The sequence below is a fragment of the Triturus cristatus genome, chromosome 12 (assembly GCF_964204655.1).
Source record: "Triturus cristatus chromosome 12, aTriCri1.1, whole genome shotgun sequence".
Taxonomy (NCBI): Eukaryota; Metazoa; Chordata; class Amphibia; order Caudata; family Salamandridae; genus Triturus; species Triturus cristatus.
Window position 1 is genome coordinate 840,133,237 of NC_140595.1, and position 19,760 is coordinate 840,152,996.

A 19,760-nucleotide genomic window follows, 5' to 3' on the forward strand; every position below is an offset into this window, starting at 1 on the left:
CGAGATCTGGAGACATGGGGGATACTGCTGGAGAAACTGCAGACAGCCGGGCACTTGGGTGGGGACACGGATGCACTGTCTCAGACAGGAAATTCCGAGGTACAAGCCGTAGACGATACCGCACACCCTGTCTAATCAGCTGCTACCAGCTAGGGTGAACGGATAGGTATAGTATGTGAGGTCGCCTGATTGACCTCAGTGGCGATGCAATGGTCATCGTGGAAACATGTTGGCAGTGGTGATAACCTCTATAAATCTGAGATAACCACACATTGGGAGAGGCGCCTCATGGCGTGGCCTTGTTAACCTGTACCAAGTGTACTATGGATCCACCCAGAGGCTGGGGCAGGATGAACACAGATGTGTGATTGAGTCAGTCTATGTTACTTAGGGATATACATGATGCACTGCTCTGTCAAGATCAAGAAAATCTTTAGCCGACCATGTACTGATCATAAAAGCACATAAGAAAAATTTGCAAATTCATAAATCAATTATAAAAGAAAGCGACAGGCACTGTCATTTGCAAAACAATTTGCTCTAAAAAAAAAAAAAATATATAAGATTTCCTAATTTTTATAGCAGCTACATTATAACTAAGTGTTGCATGGCAGATTTCTGGGGTGACCAAGGATTGTAAAGATCTTAATGCCTCTTTGTATGAGGTAAAGTGACTATGCAAAAGGACTGGGCTCTTATTGAGTCGTACATTGTGCAAAGCAGCATAGAGTGTGCAGTGGACTGAGTGGCACCGGCGTCACATGGACACTTCATGCCCACATCAACCCAGGAGCCGGCCCAAGGGAAGGCAACCAAATGATGAATTAGTCTTAGCCGTGTCAAATAAAATCTATGCTGCGGGTTGCTTATCCAAGATAAGTAGGAATCAGTTCCAGGAACAGTAATAATTTGCATATAATTAATGATAGCACTGGAGGTAAGAGATTTTACAATTCGGTTTTCTTCTCTATAGGAAGCAAAAATCCCTTTGACCCTTCCGTTAGTCTGAGGGCCTATGCCTTCCGGGGTGTTAAAGAGTACACTCGGACCTAGATTGTGAAAACCCTTCATTACATAGGCCAACCATGGAATGGCATTCATGTTGTCAAGGTTCAGACAGTTCCTCAAAACTTCCCTAGAGAAACTGGTCCGATGAGTGTTCCATAATTTAACCCATAATAATAAAGGGACTATACCAATAAAATCTTCTAAACATTCTATCCCTAATTCTGCAAAAATGATGAACATGTGGGGTCGTTTTAGGTAATGCTACAAGTCTACATAAAAACTTTTTTTCTACTATCGGTAACTTTCTTGCAACAAAATAACTTAACTCCTGCCCCATAGGAGCCAAGAGATAAAAACTTGCTTTTATACAGCTGGATCACCTCACTGATCGCTTTTTGCCCAACTTCTTTAGCAAACCTCAAGATCGCTTCACCAACTATCTTCATCTTTTGCGATCTCTGACATTGCTCTGTCAATTGCTGCCAAGGTTTTAACAGTTATGGTTTATTTGATTTATGTACTATTGTTCCTGGTTCATCTTAACGGGGATCTGTAGCACTTCCAGGATCCTCAGATGCATTCTATGATGTTATTTGGGGTCCGCACTCCAGATAGTTCCTGGGACATTGTAGATTCAGGGTAGGTGCTGAACCCCACAAACTACAACTTCATTTGTCATCCGTTCCGCACAATGTGCATCTTGCATGTGATCAAAATGTATACTGCTGGCTGTACATACCCCGAAATAAAAACAAGTAAAAAAAATAAAAAAGAGCTATGAAGAGATTTCAAATAGATCCAGAAAAGGGGTGATCTCCAGCAACAGAACAGGACCCCACACTAGGAAGGAGGGGTCTGGGGGTATGGGAGCTGAAGGAAGACTGTGGGGGGGGGTCCCTCTGTGGCTTAAGAAGGAGGTGGAATGCATGGAGCTTACATGCACAAGATGGGCAAGAGCAGGCTTTTTGGAGGGTAAAAGACATGCTTTGCCTGGACTTTAACCTCATCAGGCGACACAGAAAAAAAACTAATAGATGGAAAAGGTAGACTGGAGAAGATCGCATCACCAGCAAGCCCAAATGACATTTTAAATTAACATGTAAGAGAGGAAAGGATGTAGAAGGGTTCACCCTTAGAAGCATAACGTTTTTAGGGATGCCAGCTCATAAAACTTTGTGACAATACGCAACAGTGGTTGTCGAAGATTCATCTACTACTGGCGGAGAGAGCACATACAGGCCACTGGACCACAACCCAGGATTTTTCTAACAGAGCTAGTAGAGAAGACAATCAGATGCACAAATGTTATCTTCTGTGGGTCCAAATTGTTAAAGTTCCCTCAATTACACACCAATTGTGCAAAGACAAAGTAAATCTTTTGGTAAAAAGTTAAGCAATAATAACAAAATATGTGTTTGCGTACCCAACAAGACCTCAACTAATTGTGGTTCATTTTGGACTGGAAAAAAATGGACTGGAATTTGCACTTTTTATTGAGTGGAGGGGGCTGGGGTGGGGTCAACTTTTACCAATTTGCATTTAAATGCAAAATAAACAGATAGTATGAATTATGCTAGAAGGAAAGAAACAAAGCCAACAGGCATGCAGGTTTAGAAGGCAGCAACACATCTACTTTTCAGTCCCGCACCCAGCAATAAGGAAAACGGCAAATCAATTACTTGCGGAGATGAGCTATCGCGCTGCTTGAAGGCCAGCTAAGGAAACCCCACTATGGCATCTGTGATGAAGCGCCCGAGTTGCCATCAGAGAATAGACACCAAAGGGCTTTCAATGGATGAGGCCTGGGTTTGAGTCACAAGACATGTACACATCACAGAGCTCTGGTGAACTAATGTACCAGACTGAAATGAGATTCCTAATGCAAATAAACTCTTGTTGATTCAGCCCTCAGCAAATGGTAACCACTACAACATCTTAACATACAATGTGGGGACAACTGTTCTTGAGTATATGAAGCACATAAAGGGGTGATTTTTTGGGGGGGCAGAGGTGTTGCACAGACTGAGGATGAGGGTATTTTTACAGTTGAAGCAACTTTTCATAACATGTCTGTTATAATTTCAATTAAGGCTTATGATATTTCATGATTTATTGGGGGTTTGGTTGGTGGACACACCCATGTGGGTTGTCCCTCGCTTTCATTTGTCACCTTGGTGCAGAGGAACATACCATCTTGTTAACCCCTTCAGTGCCACGCCCTTTCCCCGCCCTGTGCCGGCCGTTGCATTAGCGGGCGGGGTTCATGACGAGATAGTCTCGTCATGGGCACAGCGCAACCGCGCTCCATGACGAGACCATCTCGTCATGGGCACTGAAGCGGTTAAAATACATAGTCAGACAAATTTCTCACTTTTCTTTAACTATGCGAGGTGTGACAATATGGATCAGAGTGAGACAAAAAAAAGCTATTTAAAGCATCCAAATGGATTTCAGACACACAGCCAAACCTTAATGGCAGACATACATGCATAGGCAATCTGTTAGCCCCCAACATAAAAACAATATTCTTTTCTTGAGCTCATGTAACCATGTCATTCATGGTGACTTGAATTGGTGTGGGGTGACATGAAACGTGATCGATCCAAAAGGTGACAGGTCTAGATCAAGAACTGGGAACGAGATCGTTCTTCAAACTCCCTACCGAGAATAACCACTGATGGCAACAACTGAATCTTGCGTTTAGGGAGTACACATTGCCCTCCTCTGTACACTATTCACATATCAGAATTGAGGCAAGCCTTGAGAAAACTGAAGTTCACATTACAATGGAGGAGGAGTATTTGGGGGATGACCACATCGGCCTACGTGCCTGCACTAGGAATATCTAGATGATGCGGACAGATTGTCAGGATGCCAACGGGATACTGCAGGACCTTTACATCTCTAAGGGCACAGTAAAAAACTATAAACATTATTATTTTAAAGTAAAAACTATTGACACTGGAGGCATATAACCCTTTTCAAGTGCAGGGGAAGGCAGAACATTTGAGGCCAGGCAGGCACTTAAGAACAAACTGCTTAAACTTGATAAAAACCAGTAAAGAGCTCGAATCACGACACACAAAAGAAATGGAAACAACACTATCAGACACAAAAGTGGAATGCTCTACTCCCAAACATGTCAGGGAAAGTGCTCCAAGCCTTTTAATGCTTGCCTATGGTCAAAAATTCCGCCATCAATGCCCTCTCATTGTCCACAGACATGAAGGGCAAGAGCTCTCCCTTCAACCGCGTAATGATGCAAATATGCCCACAGAACATAAACAGCCACCCTAGTCTGGCGCCAGTGCTGATCACCCGCTCATCCATTCAAAAAGAAATGCAGAGGTGGCACATTTGTCCATGTACAGACAGCAGACCTTTTGGAATTCAGGAAGGAGGAAAAGTTTTGGTTCTTTTCGAACAGATAATGCAGTATCAAATGGACTAATAACCAGAGCCAAATTCTCAGACAAGGAGAATAAGGACATCAGATGACACCACATCCTAAAGCTAGAACCTATCTCCCAACAAGTATTGATTAGTGACGCGGAGCAGAGGCAAAAAGTTTTTCTTAAATTAAAAAGTAAAGGACGGTACTTTTCAAGGGACATTGCTGCGCCCGCATCCCTCGCGTGCTTAGCACGCGATCAAGGTGAAACAAAAGTGATCGCAATAACGTGCTAAGCACGCGAGGGATGCGGGCGCAGAAATGATTGGAGAGGGGGAGCTCCTTACTAAAGTCGAGCAAGCAGCGCACCCAGATGGCAGCTATGCACGTGCACGCTCTCGTGCACTCAAGCTTTAGGCCTGCAAAATCATGTGGGCAGCACTTCCAGAACCCATATACCAAATGCTCTCCGAGCAGCGCATGCGCGCTGGCTCGGCGAGACCTAAAAAACCTTAATTGAAGCAGGATCAACAACAAAAATGAATGCATTGTGTAATGTAACTGGTGAGCACTTAAAGTGCTCCACTACCATTGACTTGTGTTTGCGCTATGGCTAGGCAAAAGATGGAGTGAGTGCTATAATACCATAGGATCGTGCAAAAAAACAATTGCTGTTCGTGTTTTAACAACTTTTAAAGAAATGCATTAGTTCATGTACATGCACTTTAGTGGTATATGTGTATGGGAGACTGATTGAAAACATAAGTACTCCTATTGAGTGCTTGAAAACAAAGAAAAAAATATCCCCGCAAACCGGGAGCAGTGTAAGGAGGCAAGTACTTGATGCATGCGCTATGGGAGGGCCAAACATATGAAGAGGGCATGATGCCAGCATGCCATGACGTATAGCACCAAAGGAACTTAGAGCGACACTGAAGTTTACCAATTGTAGGAGCTGGTCGGCCTATAAGCCAAAAGATCGAACACAACACGTCTCCACGAGACAGAGCATGCGCTGTCTAGCCGAGAACTAAAGAGTACATGGTGAGGACATCCCTGAACAGAACTTAAGCCATGTCAGAACAGTGTTAATTAATAACCAAAAAATGTGAGCAACAAAGTGTTCAAACGAAGCTTGCTTGGGAATCTGCTAAAGCAGAAAAAACATGAAGCTGGAAAACTATTAAAAATAATTCGGAAACCATATTGAGGCACCATCACACACATTGGTTCAGGTCAAACGAACAAGGAGCATTATGGGAGAACGGAAACAGGCGATCATTAGTGTTAGTCAAAAGGGTAAGGAGCATTATGAGAGAACGGAAGCAGCATAAGGAGGACAAGATACTTTCACCACTTGCATTAACTGAGGAAAATTCAGGTGGCAATGAAGTAGGCGCAACAGTGGCACATTGACAAACATTTGATGTTATTATTGAAATGAAGAAAACGAAGCAGCAGACCACTGCACTGACCGCCAACTGACCTGCGATGCAGTACTGTGGCCCCACATTCACCAAAGAGCCAAGGAAAGAGCTTTGACAACAGTGCCAGTGTCGTACATTTAGGAGAGGAGCGGATGGGATGTGTGCAGTGCTTTTAGACCTCACTCCAATATGTTACAGCTGAATATTACCGATAGCACTCCAAGTCTTTTGTCAGAGAACTTGAGAGAAAAGATCCAGAGAGTAGCAGGGTGCATCCTTACTCGAATGCCCGAAGGGTGATGACGCACTCCTATAAGCCAATAGGCAGTCCACCCTTACTTATTAGCATGGGGTAGTGGCCCAAAATTTTTAGCCATTGTGGTATTCATCTATTAATTACCATGGGCAGTATGTCACCACTGAACACCCATGGCAGTGCTGACCTACCAAATACCTGGGGACAAGACACACTTATTACTCAAGTTTACTTTGTTCCCACCAGGGCAGACTCAAGGGGCAGGAGATGAGCAGGGTGAAGTATCACAGACAAAACAGACCTTGGGGCCCACCATTCCATCTCTGGGTCCCCAAAACGACCCAGGCGTGTTAACAAAACTCTATTTATGTATTGCATGAAAAGTGTTGGTCAGTGCTTTCAAGCAGTCTAAAGACACAACGAGCTACAACAGTGTAGACTTCCTCTACATGGCCACCCAAATGATATTCATTGTACACGGAGTCGGGTGCGGTGGCATAGTGGACTAATGAGTCCACTGTAGGGGCCTGTGTTTGACCTCATGGTCACAGGTTCAAATCCAGGCAGGTCCACTCGGCCTTTCATCCTTCTGAGGCCTATAACACGAGCTCCATTCAGTTGGGCAACAATAAATATCTGTTATTCAGCACCAAGATATCCTTCCGAGTGAACGTGGGCTTTAGAAAATACACGTTATGTCCTGCATCCAGATCAATTAGAAAAAAAACGTCTTTGATCAGGCTATATTTTATAGCTGCAGTATGCACTTAATATGTAAGCTGTTTTAATGGACTTGTGTGCTGTTGTTTATATCTCGCCGAGCGTTACCTATTATGTTTCATGGTCATTGGGTTATCTGTTTTTAATCTCAAGTAACTATGTTGTGAATAATGGAGTCATTTTAAATTAGTTTTAAGATCTTTTAACTGCTCTGTAATGTTGTCTTTCACAACCACATATGGCTGAATAAAGATTACATTGATTGACTGACAGCAGAAATACGATTCATGAGGATGTGCGGGGTGACTTGGCGAATGCCAGGCTCAATACACAATCAAATATTGGACTAACAACTGAGAAGGCTAGAAAGATGCTGATCAGCGCCAAACGCTTAGAGGCGCATTTGCATCTGCACTGTCAATGGAGGCTACTCACAGATCACTGCAGTTTAACCCTCCTTCCAGCCACCCGCTTCCCAGATTCATGCATGTGGAGGCAGCCAGGCTCTTCTAAGAGCCTGTGTCCATGTCATAGATGGTTGAAGCGTCGAGGTCTGCATATCATTTAAGCAAAAACACAAGTTTCATGGCTCAGCACTCTTTATGTGATACATCATTACAATAAATAGAATAAATTAATATAAATATGCAATGAGAAGAAGAAGAAAATTAAAAGAGGAGGTGAACGACAAGCAGTGCATGTTCAATCCATGGGAAGCAGCCGCTCGGCTTAACTAGAGGTCCGCAGTGTTCGCAGAGGCGGCCATGCAGCCCAACTCTTGAGACCGGTCATAAGACTCAACGGTTGCACGCGGCTCTGTCCACAAAATGATCAGTCTCTTTGAAGTTAGGCAAGAAATAGGCAATGCTATGTAAAGGGTGGAGGTGCATTAGAGCACTGCCTAAGTCTAGAACCAAACAATTTATCAATCCATTGATCCAGCAAGAGTGAACAGTAGGATTGTCCCAAGGGGCAGCAGTCACCACCAACAGTCCATCATGATTTCATGCACTGCGAAAGAGGTCAACACAACCAACATGGATTCTAGGTCAGAACAGAGTTTGTGGAGCAGCCCAGGACTGCTGATCTACACGTCAACACACAAGGATGTACCAAGTGGATTTACACGGGTCAATGGACTGAGCACAGATAGATTTCTCCTGGTCTCACTTTGAGAGAAAGATTCATATCAGCAGTTCATTTTTTCATACAAGCGGAAGACAGAATCCAACACCTGTTTCACCTGGGGCTCCCCAACAATATACGCTTAGTTACACAACTTGTTACACCTGGATGTACCAGCCTCAGACTCCCAGAGATCACCCACCACCCCAAACACTGCCAAACCCTCCATCCCCGGGAGGATCCTATCACTGATGAAACTCCATATCATACAAAATACTGCCTTGGTTGAGCCACAAACCTCCCTCCGCATACACCCAGGCCTACAAGCATCCATTACACTAACTGTAGCATGTGCCCCAACAGACTGCAGGGCTCAGTCCTCACTTAACTATGCAGATGCTGTTACTGATTAGGGTGGGATAGAGGGTTAAAACTGATCATCTGCATAATGCACTTTTTTACATCTGTATTTTATATTGCTTTCAGGGCTCTCAATTCTTATTGAGTGGGTCATGGGCATCAAGAGTTATGTTTTGTACATTGCAGCGATGACCAAATACTTGGCCTCTCTGCACTTTGGGCAGACGCAGCCGCCCTGCGGTTGAGTTTCATCTTGCAAAGCTGGTCCACTGGACCATCTGTATGGTTAGGTGCTGTGGAGGGCTGAGCGTTATCTTCAAGGACAAACCACATAAACAGCGGTTTGACCTGCTACATGCAACAGAACCTGAGAGTAAACAAGTATCTCAAATTCACTAAATAATACACAAAGTGCTCCGGTCATTTCTCCACATTCCACCTGAGAGACCCTGGCTCTTGCAACAGCACTGAGCAATCCCTGGTTATTTATCTATGTTAAGCAGAGCAGTGTGCAAGTGTCTCAGGGCGCCAACATGTCTCTTTAGTAAATTAGAGAGGACTTAGTTTGAAGGCAGCAGAAAGAATTAAACTTGTATACAGTGTCATGGTGGGGACTTGGGGCCATCCAATCTGATCATCTCTAATTAGGAGGCTACACCACCACTGGAAAATATCAAACATATCGAGGCTTAACATTTGCCACTCGCAACTGCAATAATAAATGTTAGTTGGTGCACTGAAGTACAAACTATCCAGTGTACCTGGCCCTTCCTAAGGGGAGCTGTCACTTGTATGATGACCTAAAAGAGGAGTTTCAGGGGTTGTTTTGGACAAATATATTTTTTTCTTGGGCTTTGTCAGAACTTTAAGAATGGCTAATAGCTGCGGCCAATTCATGACACTCCCAGCTGCACCTCACCCATAGGGTCCTGTTATGGACACTACAAGCTTCGGGAAGCATCACTGCCCCAGCACTTACTCGCTTGATCCCTCTTCACAGCCCATTCTGCCCAATGTTTGGAAAATGTCTTCTTCTTGATCTCAGTTGTCCTCTTTTTAAATGCTTTAATGTCAGAAGACATTCTGATGTCCCCTGGCAAGATTTATCACCACCCGCCATCCACCCTACCAGTGTTCATTGACCGCTCTCCTCTAGAGTGAGCGAACCCTCATACAATGCCCTCAGCCCCCTTGCTGGAGGGTCATAATGTGGGCCAGCTTGTCACAGTGCTCTAGTTTTAATGACTCCGCCTTCTGCTTCAGTCGCTCATCCCGGTAGAGCCGAGCCAGGTTGCTTAGGTCAGCTTTTTGCTGTTTCTCCTTCCAGCAGCTGGTCTGCACATAATCTATGTAGTCCTTCTCAATAGCCCGTTCCAGCTCCTGTAGAGACTGCCCACGGTAAGCCTGTTTGAAGTTCCGGTCCACATAATAAGGCACCCCAAGGGCCTGGGTCTCACGAGGTACAGTATGTCCCACAGAAGCCTTCTGGAAGAGGCTGTATGGTGGGCTGTGAGCCACCAGCTGGGCCACCACCGACACCACCACCAGAACCAGGACAGGCAGCAGCTGGAGTAAGACTGAATAACCACTCTGGGAACGGTTGTCTTCAGCCCGAGTGGGTGGGCGCTCATTACGGAAACGCTGGCGGGGCCTTTGCTGGCGAGGATGGCGAGCAGGAGGTGCCCCATTGGAGAACATGTATGTGTTCCCAGTTGGGAAACGACCCCCAAAAAACAAGTTAAAGAGTTCCTCTGGGGTCATATCTGCTGGCTCCGTGTAGGTGCGAGCCTGGGCTGGCTTACAGGCCTCCTGCTCGTCGTCGCCATGTTCGTCATACCGTCGCCTGCGCTCGGGGTTGCTAAGCACTGCAAAGGCTCGTCCAATGGCCTTGAAAGCCTCTGTGGCACCAGGAGCATGGTTCTTGTCTGGGTGGAAGCGCAGTGCTAGTTTACGGTAGGCCCGCTTAAGCTCTTCGTCGCTGGCATTCTGCTGCACTCCCAGGGTCTCATAGTGGCTCCGGCTGCTTCTAATAACCCTCTGCACCCCATTCAGTTGTTCTTCTGTATAACCCTGCCCACTGCTGTGTGCAGACTCTGCACTGTGATTGGGAGGTACACGCCCAGCCTCACTGTGTGACTGCCACCTTCTTGCACTGCTACCAGAATCTTCATCTGAGTGTTCCCCACAACAGCCACACCCCCGGGAGGTAGTATGGAAGGTGCCCTCAGAGTGCCCACAACCCCTGGGAGGGGCATTAGAGGCACCCTCTGTACACCTTCTTCTGTACCCAGGGCTGGGGTAGAATGTATCCCCAGAGCAGCGAAAGCAATGTCCCAAACTTTCATGGAAAGCATCCTGGGGGCAATGGCAGTCTTCAGGGGCTGCATAGAAGTGGTCCTCTGCCCATCCTGCGCCCATTTCCCCAGTCCTCCGTCTGCTATGAGCAGGAGGGACCCGGAAGCTATCACGGCCACTGCTCCGGATGGCCTCAATTAGGGCTCTGGCTTTCTGGGTGGGGCACAGGTTTTGAGCCTGGTACAGATAATTCAAAGCATCCTCACGTCTCCCTGACTGCAGATGCACTCTAGCTATTTTGATCAGCTTCTCTGCCCTTTCTCTTAACATGGTTTATGATCTAAACCCGGCCCACGGCAGGGGGAGGCTAGGTGAGAAGCGGGTTGGTGGTTGAACGTGTTTGACCAAAGGCGTCTTGTGTGTTTTATGAACAGTAGGGACTAGTAAACACCCGCGTCCCACTATCTTGAAGAAACAAAAAATCTGTTTTTCACAGACAGAGAAATCAGGGAGGCCTACTTTAGTAAATAGGTTAATTTTCCAGGATTGAACAGTGGTCCTGAAACCCATGTAAATGTTCACAGGCCCACTCACTAATTATTTAAAGAATGCACTTTCAGAAGTTCTACAATTTTCAGATCAAAAACATCCTTCTCAGCATATTGGCAAATCAAGCAAGAGAGACAAAGGTTAGTGTTAGCAGTTTCTTGAACTGAAGGGGGCACAAGAAGGTTATCCAAGCAAAGAGGGCAAATACAAGACGATAGTCTGAGAGGACACTGCAAATTCCAATCGGTCTCGGTGTTTGTAGCCTACAGACCTTGCATTTCCATCACTGAACACAAGCATTGACTTCACCCAACCTGTAGTCATCAATTCAAGGTTCTCAATGCGTTCCATTGGCAGACCGTGACCTTCAATCTCCAAAGGGATCCACTTGGCACTGCCTTGGCAAAGAACATCCCCCCCCTTACAAATTGTGTCAGGGCCAACAAGCTTTAGTCATTTAAATAGTGAAGTGATAAAACTGCCTAAGAACGGGTAGTTGGTTTCAATGCACTCAACCTCAGCCTTCAGATAAACTTGAAAAATTCAAACGATGAGTCACGTCTTACTGAAGCACATGCAAGTAATGCATGGTTAAGCTACCTGGAAAACATACTCAAAAGTGCAGCTTTTTGCATTAAGACATTCCTCACTGAGACTGTTTCTGTTTTCTTGCTGCCTTGAACTCTCTCTGCAGAAGGGTTTAAGTGCACACCATCACTCAAGGTCTTGCAACAAGATTCTTCCATTGGAGTAGCAGTAAGAAGGGAGGAGTGGGTATCACCAAATGTGACTTGTTTACATCTTGTGCTCCCAAGATTGTAAAGCAATGTCATCCTTTTGTGTTGCAAACAAACAGCTCTCTGTGGCTCTGAAGTCAGGTGGGTTATATGCTGGACTGGCTTATTGCGTGTCTCAATTCACAGACATGATCACCTCTCTCAGTGACTTAAAGCCTCTCTCAGAGGTCAGCTCTCCTCGGGGCCCTGCAACTTTCTCCGGTGGCCTATAGGTTTCCCCGAGGTCCTGAGGCTCTGCTCGGGGTCCTGAAGCTCTCCTCGGGGTCCTGCAGCTCTCCTCAGGGTCCTGCAGCTCTCCTCGTGGCCCTGCAAGTCTCCGAGGGATCCTGCAAGTCTCCTCAGGGTTCTGCAGCTCTCCTCAGGGTTCTGCAGCTCTCCTCGGGGTTCTGCAGCTCTCCTCGGGGTTCTGCAGCTCTCCTCAGGGTCCTGCAGCTCTCCTCATGGTCCTGCAGCTCTCCTCATGGTCCTGCAGCTCTCCTCGTGGTCCTGCAGCTCTCCTCGTGGTCCTGCAGCTCTCCTCGTGGTCCTGCAGCTCTCCTCGTGGTCCTGCAGCTCTCCTCGTGGTCCTGCAGCTCTCCTCGTGGTCCTGCAGCTCTCCTCGTGGTCCTGCAGCTCTCCTCGTGGCCCTGCAGCTCTCCACTGTGCCCTGCAGCTCTCCACTGTGCCCTGCAGCTCTCCACTGTGCCCTGCAGCCCTCCTCGGCGTCCTCAAGCTCTCCTCGGGGCCCTGTGGGTCTTCTCGGGATCCTGCAACTCTCCTCAGGGTCCTGCAGCTCTCCTCAGGGCCCTGCAGCTCTCCTCGGGGCCCTATATTTTGTCTCGTGGTCCTGCAGGTCTCCTCGGGACCCTGCACCTCTCCTCGAGGTCCTGCGGCTCTCCTCGGGGTCTTGCGGCTCTCCTCGGGGCTCCTGCAGGTTCCCTCCCCTCTGTCCTCGGCCAGTGGCCCTTGCACGGCCCGCTCCTCCGCCCCGGGTGGGATCCGGCCCCTCTCACGCCACGGTGCTCTACGGAGGCCGCCCGGCTCCTGCGGAGCTCGCTGCGCCTATGCCGCCCGACGGCTCCGCGCTATTTACAGCTCACGCCCGGAATATGAGCCGCTGCAGGAGCACGGCGGCCATCTTACATCGGGACACAGCCGGCAACAAGGGAAATAAAATAAGGACTTCCGCTGTCGCCACTATCCAACATGCGCAGTAAGGGGACTAAACACAAAAGACAGACTGGAGCCTTCATGACTCATGTCGGCGGTCATCCGAGAGGGGGAACCTGCCCCTGTCAGCACAGCCTTAAAGTAAAGACAGACCCGCAGTGTCTGCGACGCAGCGCAGCCGCCATCTTGGAGAGAGAAAACCTGTGAATCCCTGTACAAAGTTGGTGCTCCCCGATGAGCCTGTGTCTCATCAAATCATCCTAAATGTCACTTTCAAGTGAGCACATAGAACCCATTTGGTTCTACAACAAGACAGACAGCGAATTCTTAAACCTGAAAGGTTTAGTTTCAGAATTTCTTACACATAAATCGATGATTATAGTCAAAATCAAGTAATCAATGAATGAGAGTCAGCCCTGACAAGTACCATGCATCAAGCGTTAGACTAACGCATTTTAATGTGGTGGCCCGCATCACCGCATTAAAAGGTATCATCACGTATTTTTAGGGCCTAGATCACCTGGGTGCGCTTGACCCTGAGTGAACTAAAGTAGGTACTTTAAAGTACAACAGCTGTCGCACTGCATTAAATGCAGAGCGAGCGGCGTCCGAAACTGACTTTACACACTGTGAAAACTAGGCAGATACGGCCACTTCATGACTAGTTGGTGAGTTACATTTTAGGCAGTAAAGCAACCTTAGGTAGTTTATAAGGAAAGACTAAGTGAAAGAAGTGTGGGAAGAAAGTACGCCATTCGCTGCCCTCTTCTGGCAACATTCAAAATATACTGTCAAAACCCTGCCTACTGCATGAAAGTGATTTGGAATGCATGACCTTAGGACATTGGAGTATTTTAAAGAATAAATACTGCATCAGGACTAAAATAAAAAAAACATTCTTACATATACCAACATATCACTGGACATTATCAACCTTAAAAAAACAGTAGAGAAAAATTCAGGGTGGGCAGCATGGAAAGAGGAAATGGCACCTGCACAAGTCATCATGAGAAGACAGAACCACAGATAAGTAAGGCGAGGGAAAGCAGGTTTATTAGTCAGAGCAGGCAATGGTTCTCCAAAGAAGGGGCTAGAGCAAGATAAGATAATCAGTGAAAGAAAAAATCTATACTTAAAAGGGGATAGGAGAAGAAAAAATATGTAGTAAAAAATGGAAAGTGGTATAAACTGAGGGAGAAAGCATACATGCCAGCCCTCCCGATTCAGGCAGAAGACTACAGATTTCAAGGCTAGTCTCCCGCCTCCCGATTCCTGCATGTAAAAATCAGATTCCTGGGAAGGCTTCAACTTGCAGGAACTGGTCTTGTGTGACCCAGATTATGCACAGTAATCTGCTCCTGCATACAAGTGCACAACATTTTTGTTAAACTTTCTCTGCCTTCCATAGTGATTTCTCTGTGCTCCTGACTGTAAAAACAAATCATATATTTGCATTACTGATAATGGCTCCTGCAGCAACACACTTGCAGGTCCCATACATGTCAGTTGAGCTGATGCAGGCCATGACAGAATTTAATGGGAGAAATACATTCTCCCGATTATTTTAAAAAAATCTCCCACTTTCCTTTTCCAAAATGTTGGCATGTATGAGAAAGGCATACATAGATGGAAGGCTGAGGTCAGTGTGAGGCTTCGAGGAACTTGTATGGAAATGCCTGGGGATCATGGTAAAAAGGTTAATCACCCTGCAGGAGCATTGTAAGCATTTAAAGCCCCTTCAAAAACATAATATTGTGTGAGATTAACCTCATTACATGAATGTAACTGCTTTTTTCAGCTGACCTTAAAGCATCACACAAAATGTCACACATAATGCATTAGAATGTCACACATAAGCACACTGCAGACATATAATGTCACATATAACCACACTTAAAACTAGGCAGCTATGGTAGTGACTCTGAGTAATTATGATAAATTATTAGCAGGCAGCTGATGTCATCCGCGCTGCGGCCTCTCACCTCCTGTTTGGTACAGTTGGGTCCCACAGTGCCCTTCCATTTCTAATGCTTTGCAGCAGTTTAAAGATGTTCTTAGAGTTTCTTGTTGCTCAAATGAGTGTAATTACTGATATTTGTATGTGTCCCTCACCTTCATTGCTTGATTTTGCTCGCGAGTAAGCATCACTCATAGTCATTGAATGTCACTCATAATTACACTGAAATTGTGAAAATGTCACACATAAGCAATCTGAATTCTTGGCAGCTATGCAGCGTGCAAAGCTCAGTCAGATTACTGCATCAATCAAAGAACCCAGTAAAGTTTAGGTAAGCAAATACAAACTATAAAATGGGAGAGCAATCTTGCATGGATTCACCTCCAAGGACCAGCAAGGAAAGACCTTTTACACATCAAAAAAGAGCAGACTTTTATACGGTCTTATAGTACTGTGAACAAAGGATGTTATACATTCATAGCAGTTGTACATGGTTCCAACAAAATGGATCAATCTGACCGTAACAGCGTGAAACAGTCGCAAAAAATTACATTTACTCTCATAATTAGACAACATGGACAACCTTGTTGATACTACCTTTGCGTGAACAAATATTGTAACAGTATGTGTGAACAGTGTGTGTGACAGCTATGTGACAACCTTGAACATGAACAGTTGTACTGAAACAACATTTAAAATTTGTATGAAGGTTGTTTTGTCTGTGAAAAGTACATTCAAGCATGTTCTACTGAGACATAAAATACAAGTGAAATTCATTAGTGTAAGCATTTAATATCAGAAAAAACAACATTATCAAACCCCCTCTGATGCAGGTTCTCATAGCAGAGATTGTTCCACTTTTGCCGAGCCTCCATGAATCCGGCCCATTGTTTAACCATCACATCTTACTGGGCACTACAATAAGGTTGTTAGTCATAGGCAGCCTGTGCAGCCGGTGGGGCCGCATGGTGGACAGGCTGTCCTTCTCAAGTGAGATGGAGGCAGGTTCCAGTTTGTCCACCAGTGTTCCCTCTGGCGACCTCTATCCTGGTGAACTTCTCTTTCATCCATCTCCTCTCATCCTGCCACTTCTTTTTGATGTCAGTGATAGTCCGACCATCCCCCCCAATGCATTGAATGCATAGGGCTGCCTTCTGTGTTACACTGGCGAGGCATGGAGGTAGACCATGGAACTTTTCGTAGTTCTCCACCAAACATTTTACTACATTTTGGTTCTCCTCCTCCGTGCAGTTTTTCTTCCTCCTGACATTCAAGATACTGACTCTTGGGAGATGGCAAGACAAGGCACAGAGCAGCCAAGTGGCGAATATATTTGGAAGCAACAGAGCCATGGATGTGTGCTGCTTTTATTCGGTTTGCAGTGTGTGGGTAGAGGTGGCATTAATTGTTTCAAGGTGTGTGTAATTACACTTTCCCTGCCTCACTTTCAGAGGTTCTGCCTCGGGTGCAGAACCTCCGCCCGAGCCCGGAACCTTCACAGGCGTAAAGGCGCTGCTTGTATGTCCCTTTATGAATACCGAAAAGGAGTAAAGTTAGACTTTTGGTCTAAGTTAGGCTTTTGGCCCAACTTTACCTATGCAAATCAGGCCGTCAGTATTCAGTGCACTCTTTTCTGTCACATGGAAAGAGTGCACAGAGGTGGGTAAGATGTGTTGTTCCAGAGCGGGAAGTTGTTTGTTTTATTTCCCGGCTTCCATTCTGGGTAAAGCTATGTGCAAACACTGTAGAGAGACCAGGCATTTTTTATGCCTCCAGTTCTGGGTCTTATGCCTCTTGACCCAAATCCCCTTCTGCTCCAAGGAAGGAAGAGAGCAAGGGGGAGTAAGGGACATCAGAATCTTTCTGAAGGCAAGACCAGACTTCCATTGTAGGGAATATAGTGTGGTACGCAGTGTACAGACACTTCCAATACTGATTCCAGGAGTATTACTTTATTAGTGAGGATTCTTCTGGTTCAGCAGAAGAAATGGCGACTCATCAGACCAGAAGAAGAAATATGCTGAGAGAGAATTGCTGCCTCAAATTTTCTCAAGAATGCACCAGAACATGGGGGTTCCTGCAGATTAAATGCCCAGTACATGAGCAGAACCTGCTTTGAGACAGTTTATGAGATCTCAAGATCGTGGATCACCACTACCTTTGGATGTTCTTGATGCAATTTTGTGGGAATGGAAAGACCCCGATAAGAGTATTGAGCCCTGTTTCATGTCCAAACTATACCCCAAAGTGGTTATGGAAATAAGATCCCTAAATAAGTAATGTCGAGCTATTTGGTTGGGAGCCTGATAGGGAGAACATCTCCTACCCAACAAAGTATATTGAAAGATCTCGCAGATAAAAAGAATGACATAAGCAGGAGCTCGTTTGTTTATGAGGACTGCATTATACAGGGCATATAAAAGGGAGTTATCATTTCTGATTTCAAGAGCCTATTTAAGGCAATTCAGGAGAGCGCACAATAGTCATCATTGTTGGGTAAAGTTGAAAAACAGATTTCATTCTTGTCTGACATTTCTTTTGCTGTAGGTCATGCAGCTGCACTGGGAGGTGCTGTAATTGCAGCTAGAAGGAATGTATGCTTACGAGGCTGGTACACTGATTCTGCTGAATCACAGCAGCCTTACCTATGTCTTTCTAAGGGAGTCCACTTTATTGACCTGAACTGCAAAGAGAAATTTCACAGAATATTTAAGGAGAAGAAACATTCATCCTCTTTGGGACAAAATAAAACTTCAACTTCCTCATTAAATTGGAGCTCAAACTGATCACCATTGAAACAGACTTCGAGAAAGAATACACGGAAACAGAAAAGGGAGAACTCCAAGGCCAAATTTGTGCCAAATAATAAGGCTTCTTCTCCAAGAAAGTCACAAAATCATTACTTTGCCGTATTTGCCAAGAGTGGCCAGTAGGAATCAGGACTCCTCGCATCATGGGAACAGTCTACTTCCCACGCCTGGGTCCTGACGATAGTGAATCATTGAATTCTCCTATCCTGCTACAGAGACTGGATCATTCATGCGCCAAACACCTCCAATCCAATAAAACTGGATGCAATGAAACCGGCAGTTCCTTCTCTACTTGGAAGGAATGCTTTCCAAGAAGCAGCAAAGCTGAAGCAAGGACCAGGAACCGATCCAAGGATTCTCCTTTTGCAGGAGGGTACTGCGTTAAGGAACGTGAACAAATGAATTGGGAAGATCTATTCAAAATAGAGACTCTACAGAGGATGATAATACCTTTAACCCCAATAGGTGCATACATGGTGACCTCAGACTTTATGAATGCATATTTTCATTTCCCAGTTGCTGTTCAACATCGGAAATAGATAAGATTTTGTTTTTCTGGGAATCATTATCAGTTCTCGGTTCTCCCATGTGGTATCTAATCTGCCCCAAGTGTATGTGCAACGATAAACAATTAGGGTGCAGGAGCTATTCACTTGAGATCACATTCATTAAATGACCTTGAGATGGAATATGAATAGCTTTTCAATTATTCTAAACATTACATGAAAACAATTTACAAAAATTATAGTTCGCGGGTAAATAGTCCATCATCCAAAGCAAACTTCAGCCAACGTGTTTCGCAGCGTTCTTAGCTGCTTCTTCAGGGCTGAAATCAGAAAGAATTGTACAAAACATTGTTAAGAATTTCAATAATTGCAACTAATTAAGTTCCATCCATGACTTACTGAATTCCCAGCTAAACATCTATTTCCTGCTTATCTTACATTTCCATAGCAGATTCCAGCTATTAAAAGGCCACCATTTGGAATGTATTTCTATCAAATCTCAAGTTCTCTATGGTCAGCGTTATTCTGTTTGAGTTACCTCTGGCCTCTTTTTCAAGGTGTCTCTGAAAATAATTAAGTCAACCCTCATGTTCCCTATTCCTGTCGATGTCTTTTTAATTGCTTCTGACTTCGATAAACATAAAATGAAACCTTATGTGTGTTCTAAACATTTCTTCTTTTATCATCCCTGTGCGTCATATCTAATCTTACCAGTAACGCGCTGCTTCCACATCTCTCCAAGATGAATATTCTCAGTCTTCTCTGCTTTTTGCAATGCAATGGACCTTTCTTAACATTTCTATGTGTTCCAGCTAAAGCAAAAATAATGAAAAAGAAACATAAAAGCCAGTGCCATGTCTATACCCATACACAAATCCACTCATGGGTAATGCTTCCGCGAAATCCTTGTAGATCAACATAAATATTAGAAAAACAAACCTGCTGACTCTCGTTATTTTCTGAAACGTCATCCTGCAGCCAATATTACACAAAGTGTCTAATCCCATAACAGGTTTCCCACTACAGAGGTGTACCCAACAAAAGTAAAACGAAAAGCAAGCACTAGGCGACTGATTACGACTTCGGCATTATGGGAGTGGGCCGCCACGCCACCACCCCACTCCCACACCGCCAGAGCTGCCCACCCACCACCTGCCCGCCAGATTACGGGTTTTCTCATGGTCGGGCAGGCGGGCGAGGAGGTCCCACTGCAATGGGAGCTTCAAAGGCCGTTCCTGCACGGTATGGAATGTGAAGTTCATGCCATGCAGGAAAGGGGGGACATGCACACAGGGGTGCCTAACATGTGCCACCCTGCATGCAACTTCATGCACAGGGGCAATAGGGGGCCCTGTAGGGTCCCCTTTGTTTCCCCACCGCCAACCTTTTCATAGCGGGCACACCGCCATG

General features: G+C 45.4%; 1 protein-coding gene across 1 annotated transcript; it reads right to left on the reverse strand.

Annotated features, from left to right (window-relative positions):
- Window positions 1–7,383: 7,383 nt before the first annotated feature.
- LOC146783033 (dnaJ homolog subfamily C member 18-like) lies at window positions 7,384–13,151 on the reverse strand. Its single transcript, XM_085636813.1, has one exon. The coding sequence runs from the start codon at window positions 10,910–10,912 to the stop codon at window positions 9,470–9,472; it is 1,443 nt and encodes a 480-aa protein (XP_085492939.1). The 5' UTR covers window positions 10,913–13,151; the 3' UTR covers window positions 7,384–9,469.
- Between the last annotated feature and the right edge of the window lie 6,609 nt (window positions 13,152–19,760).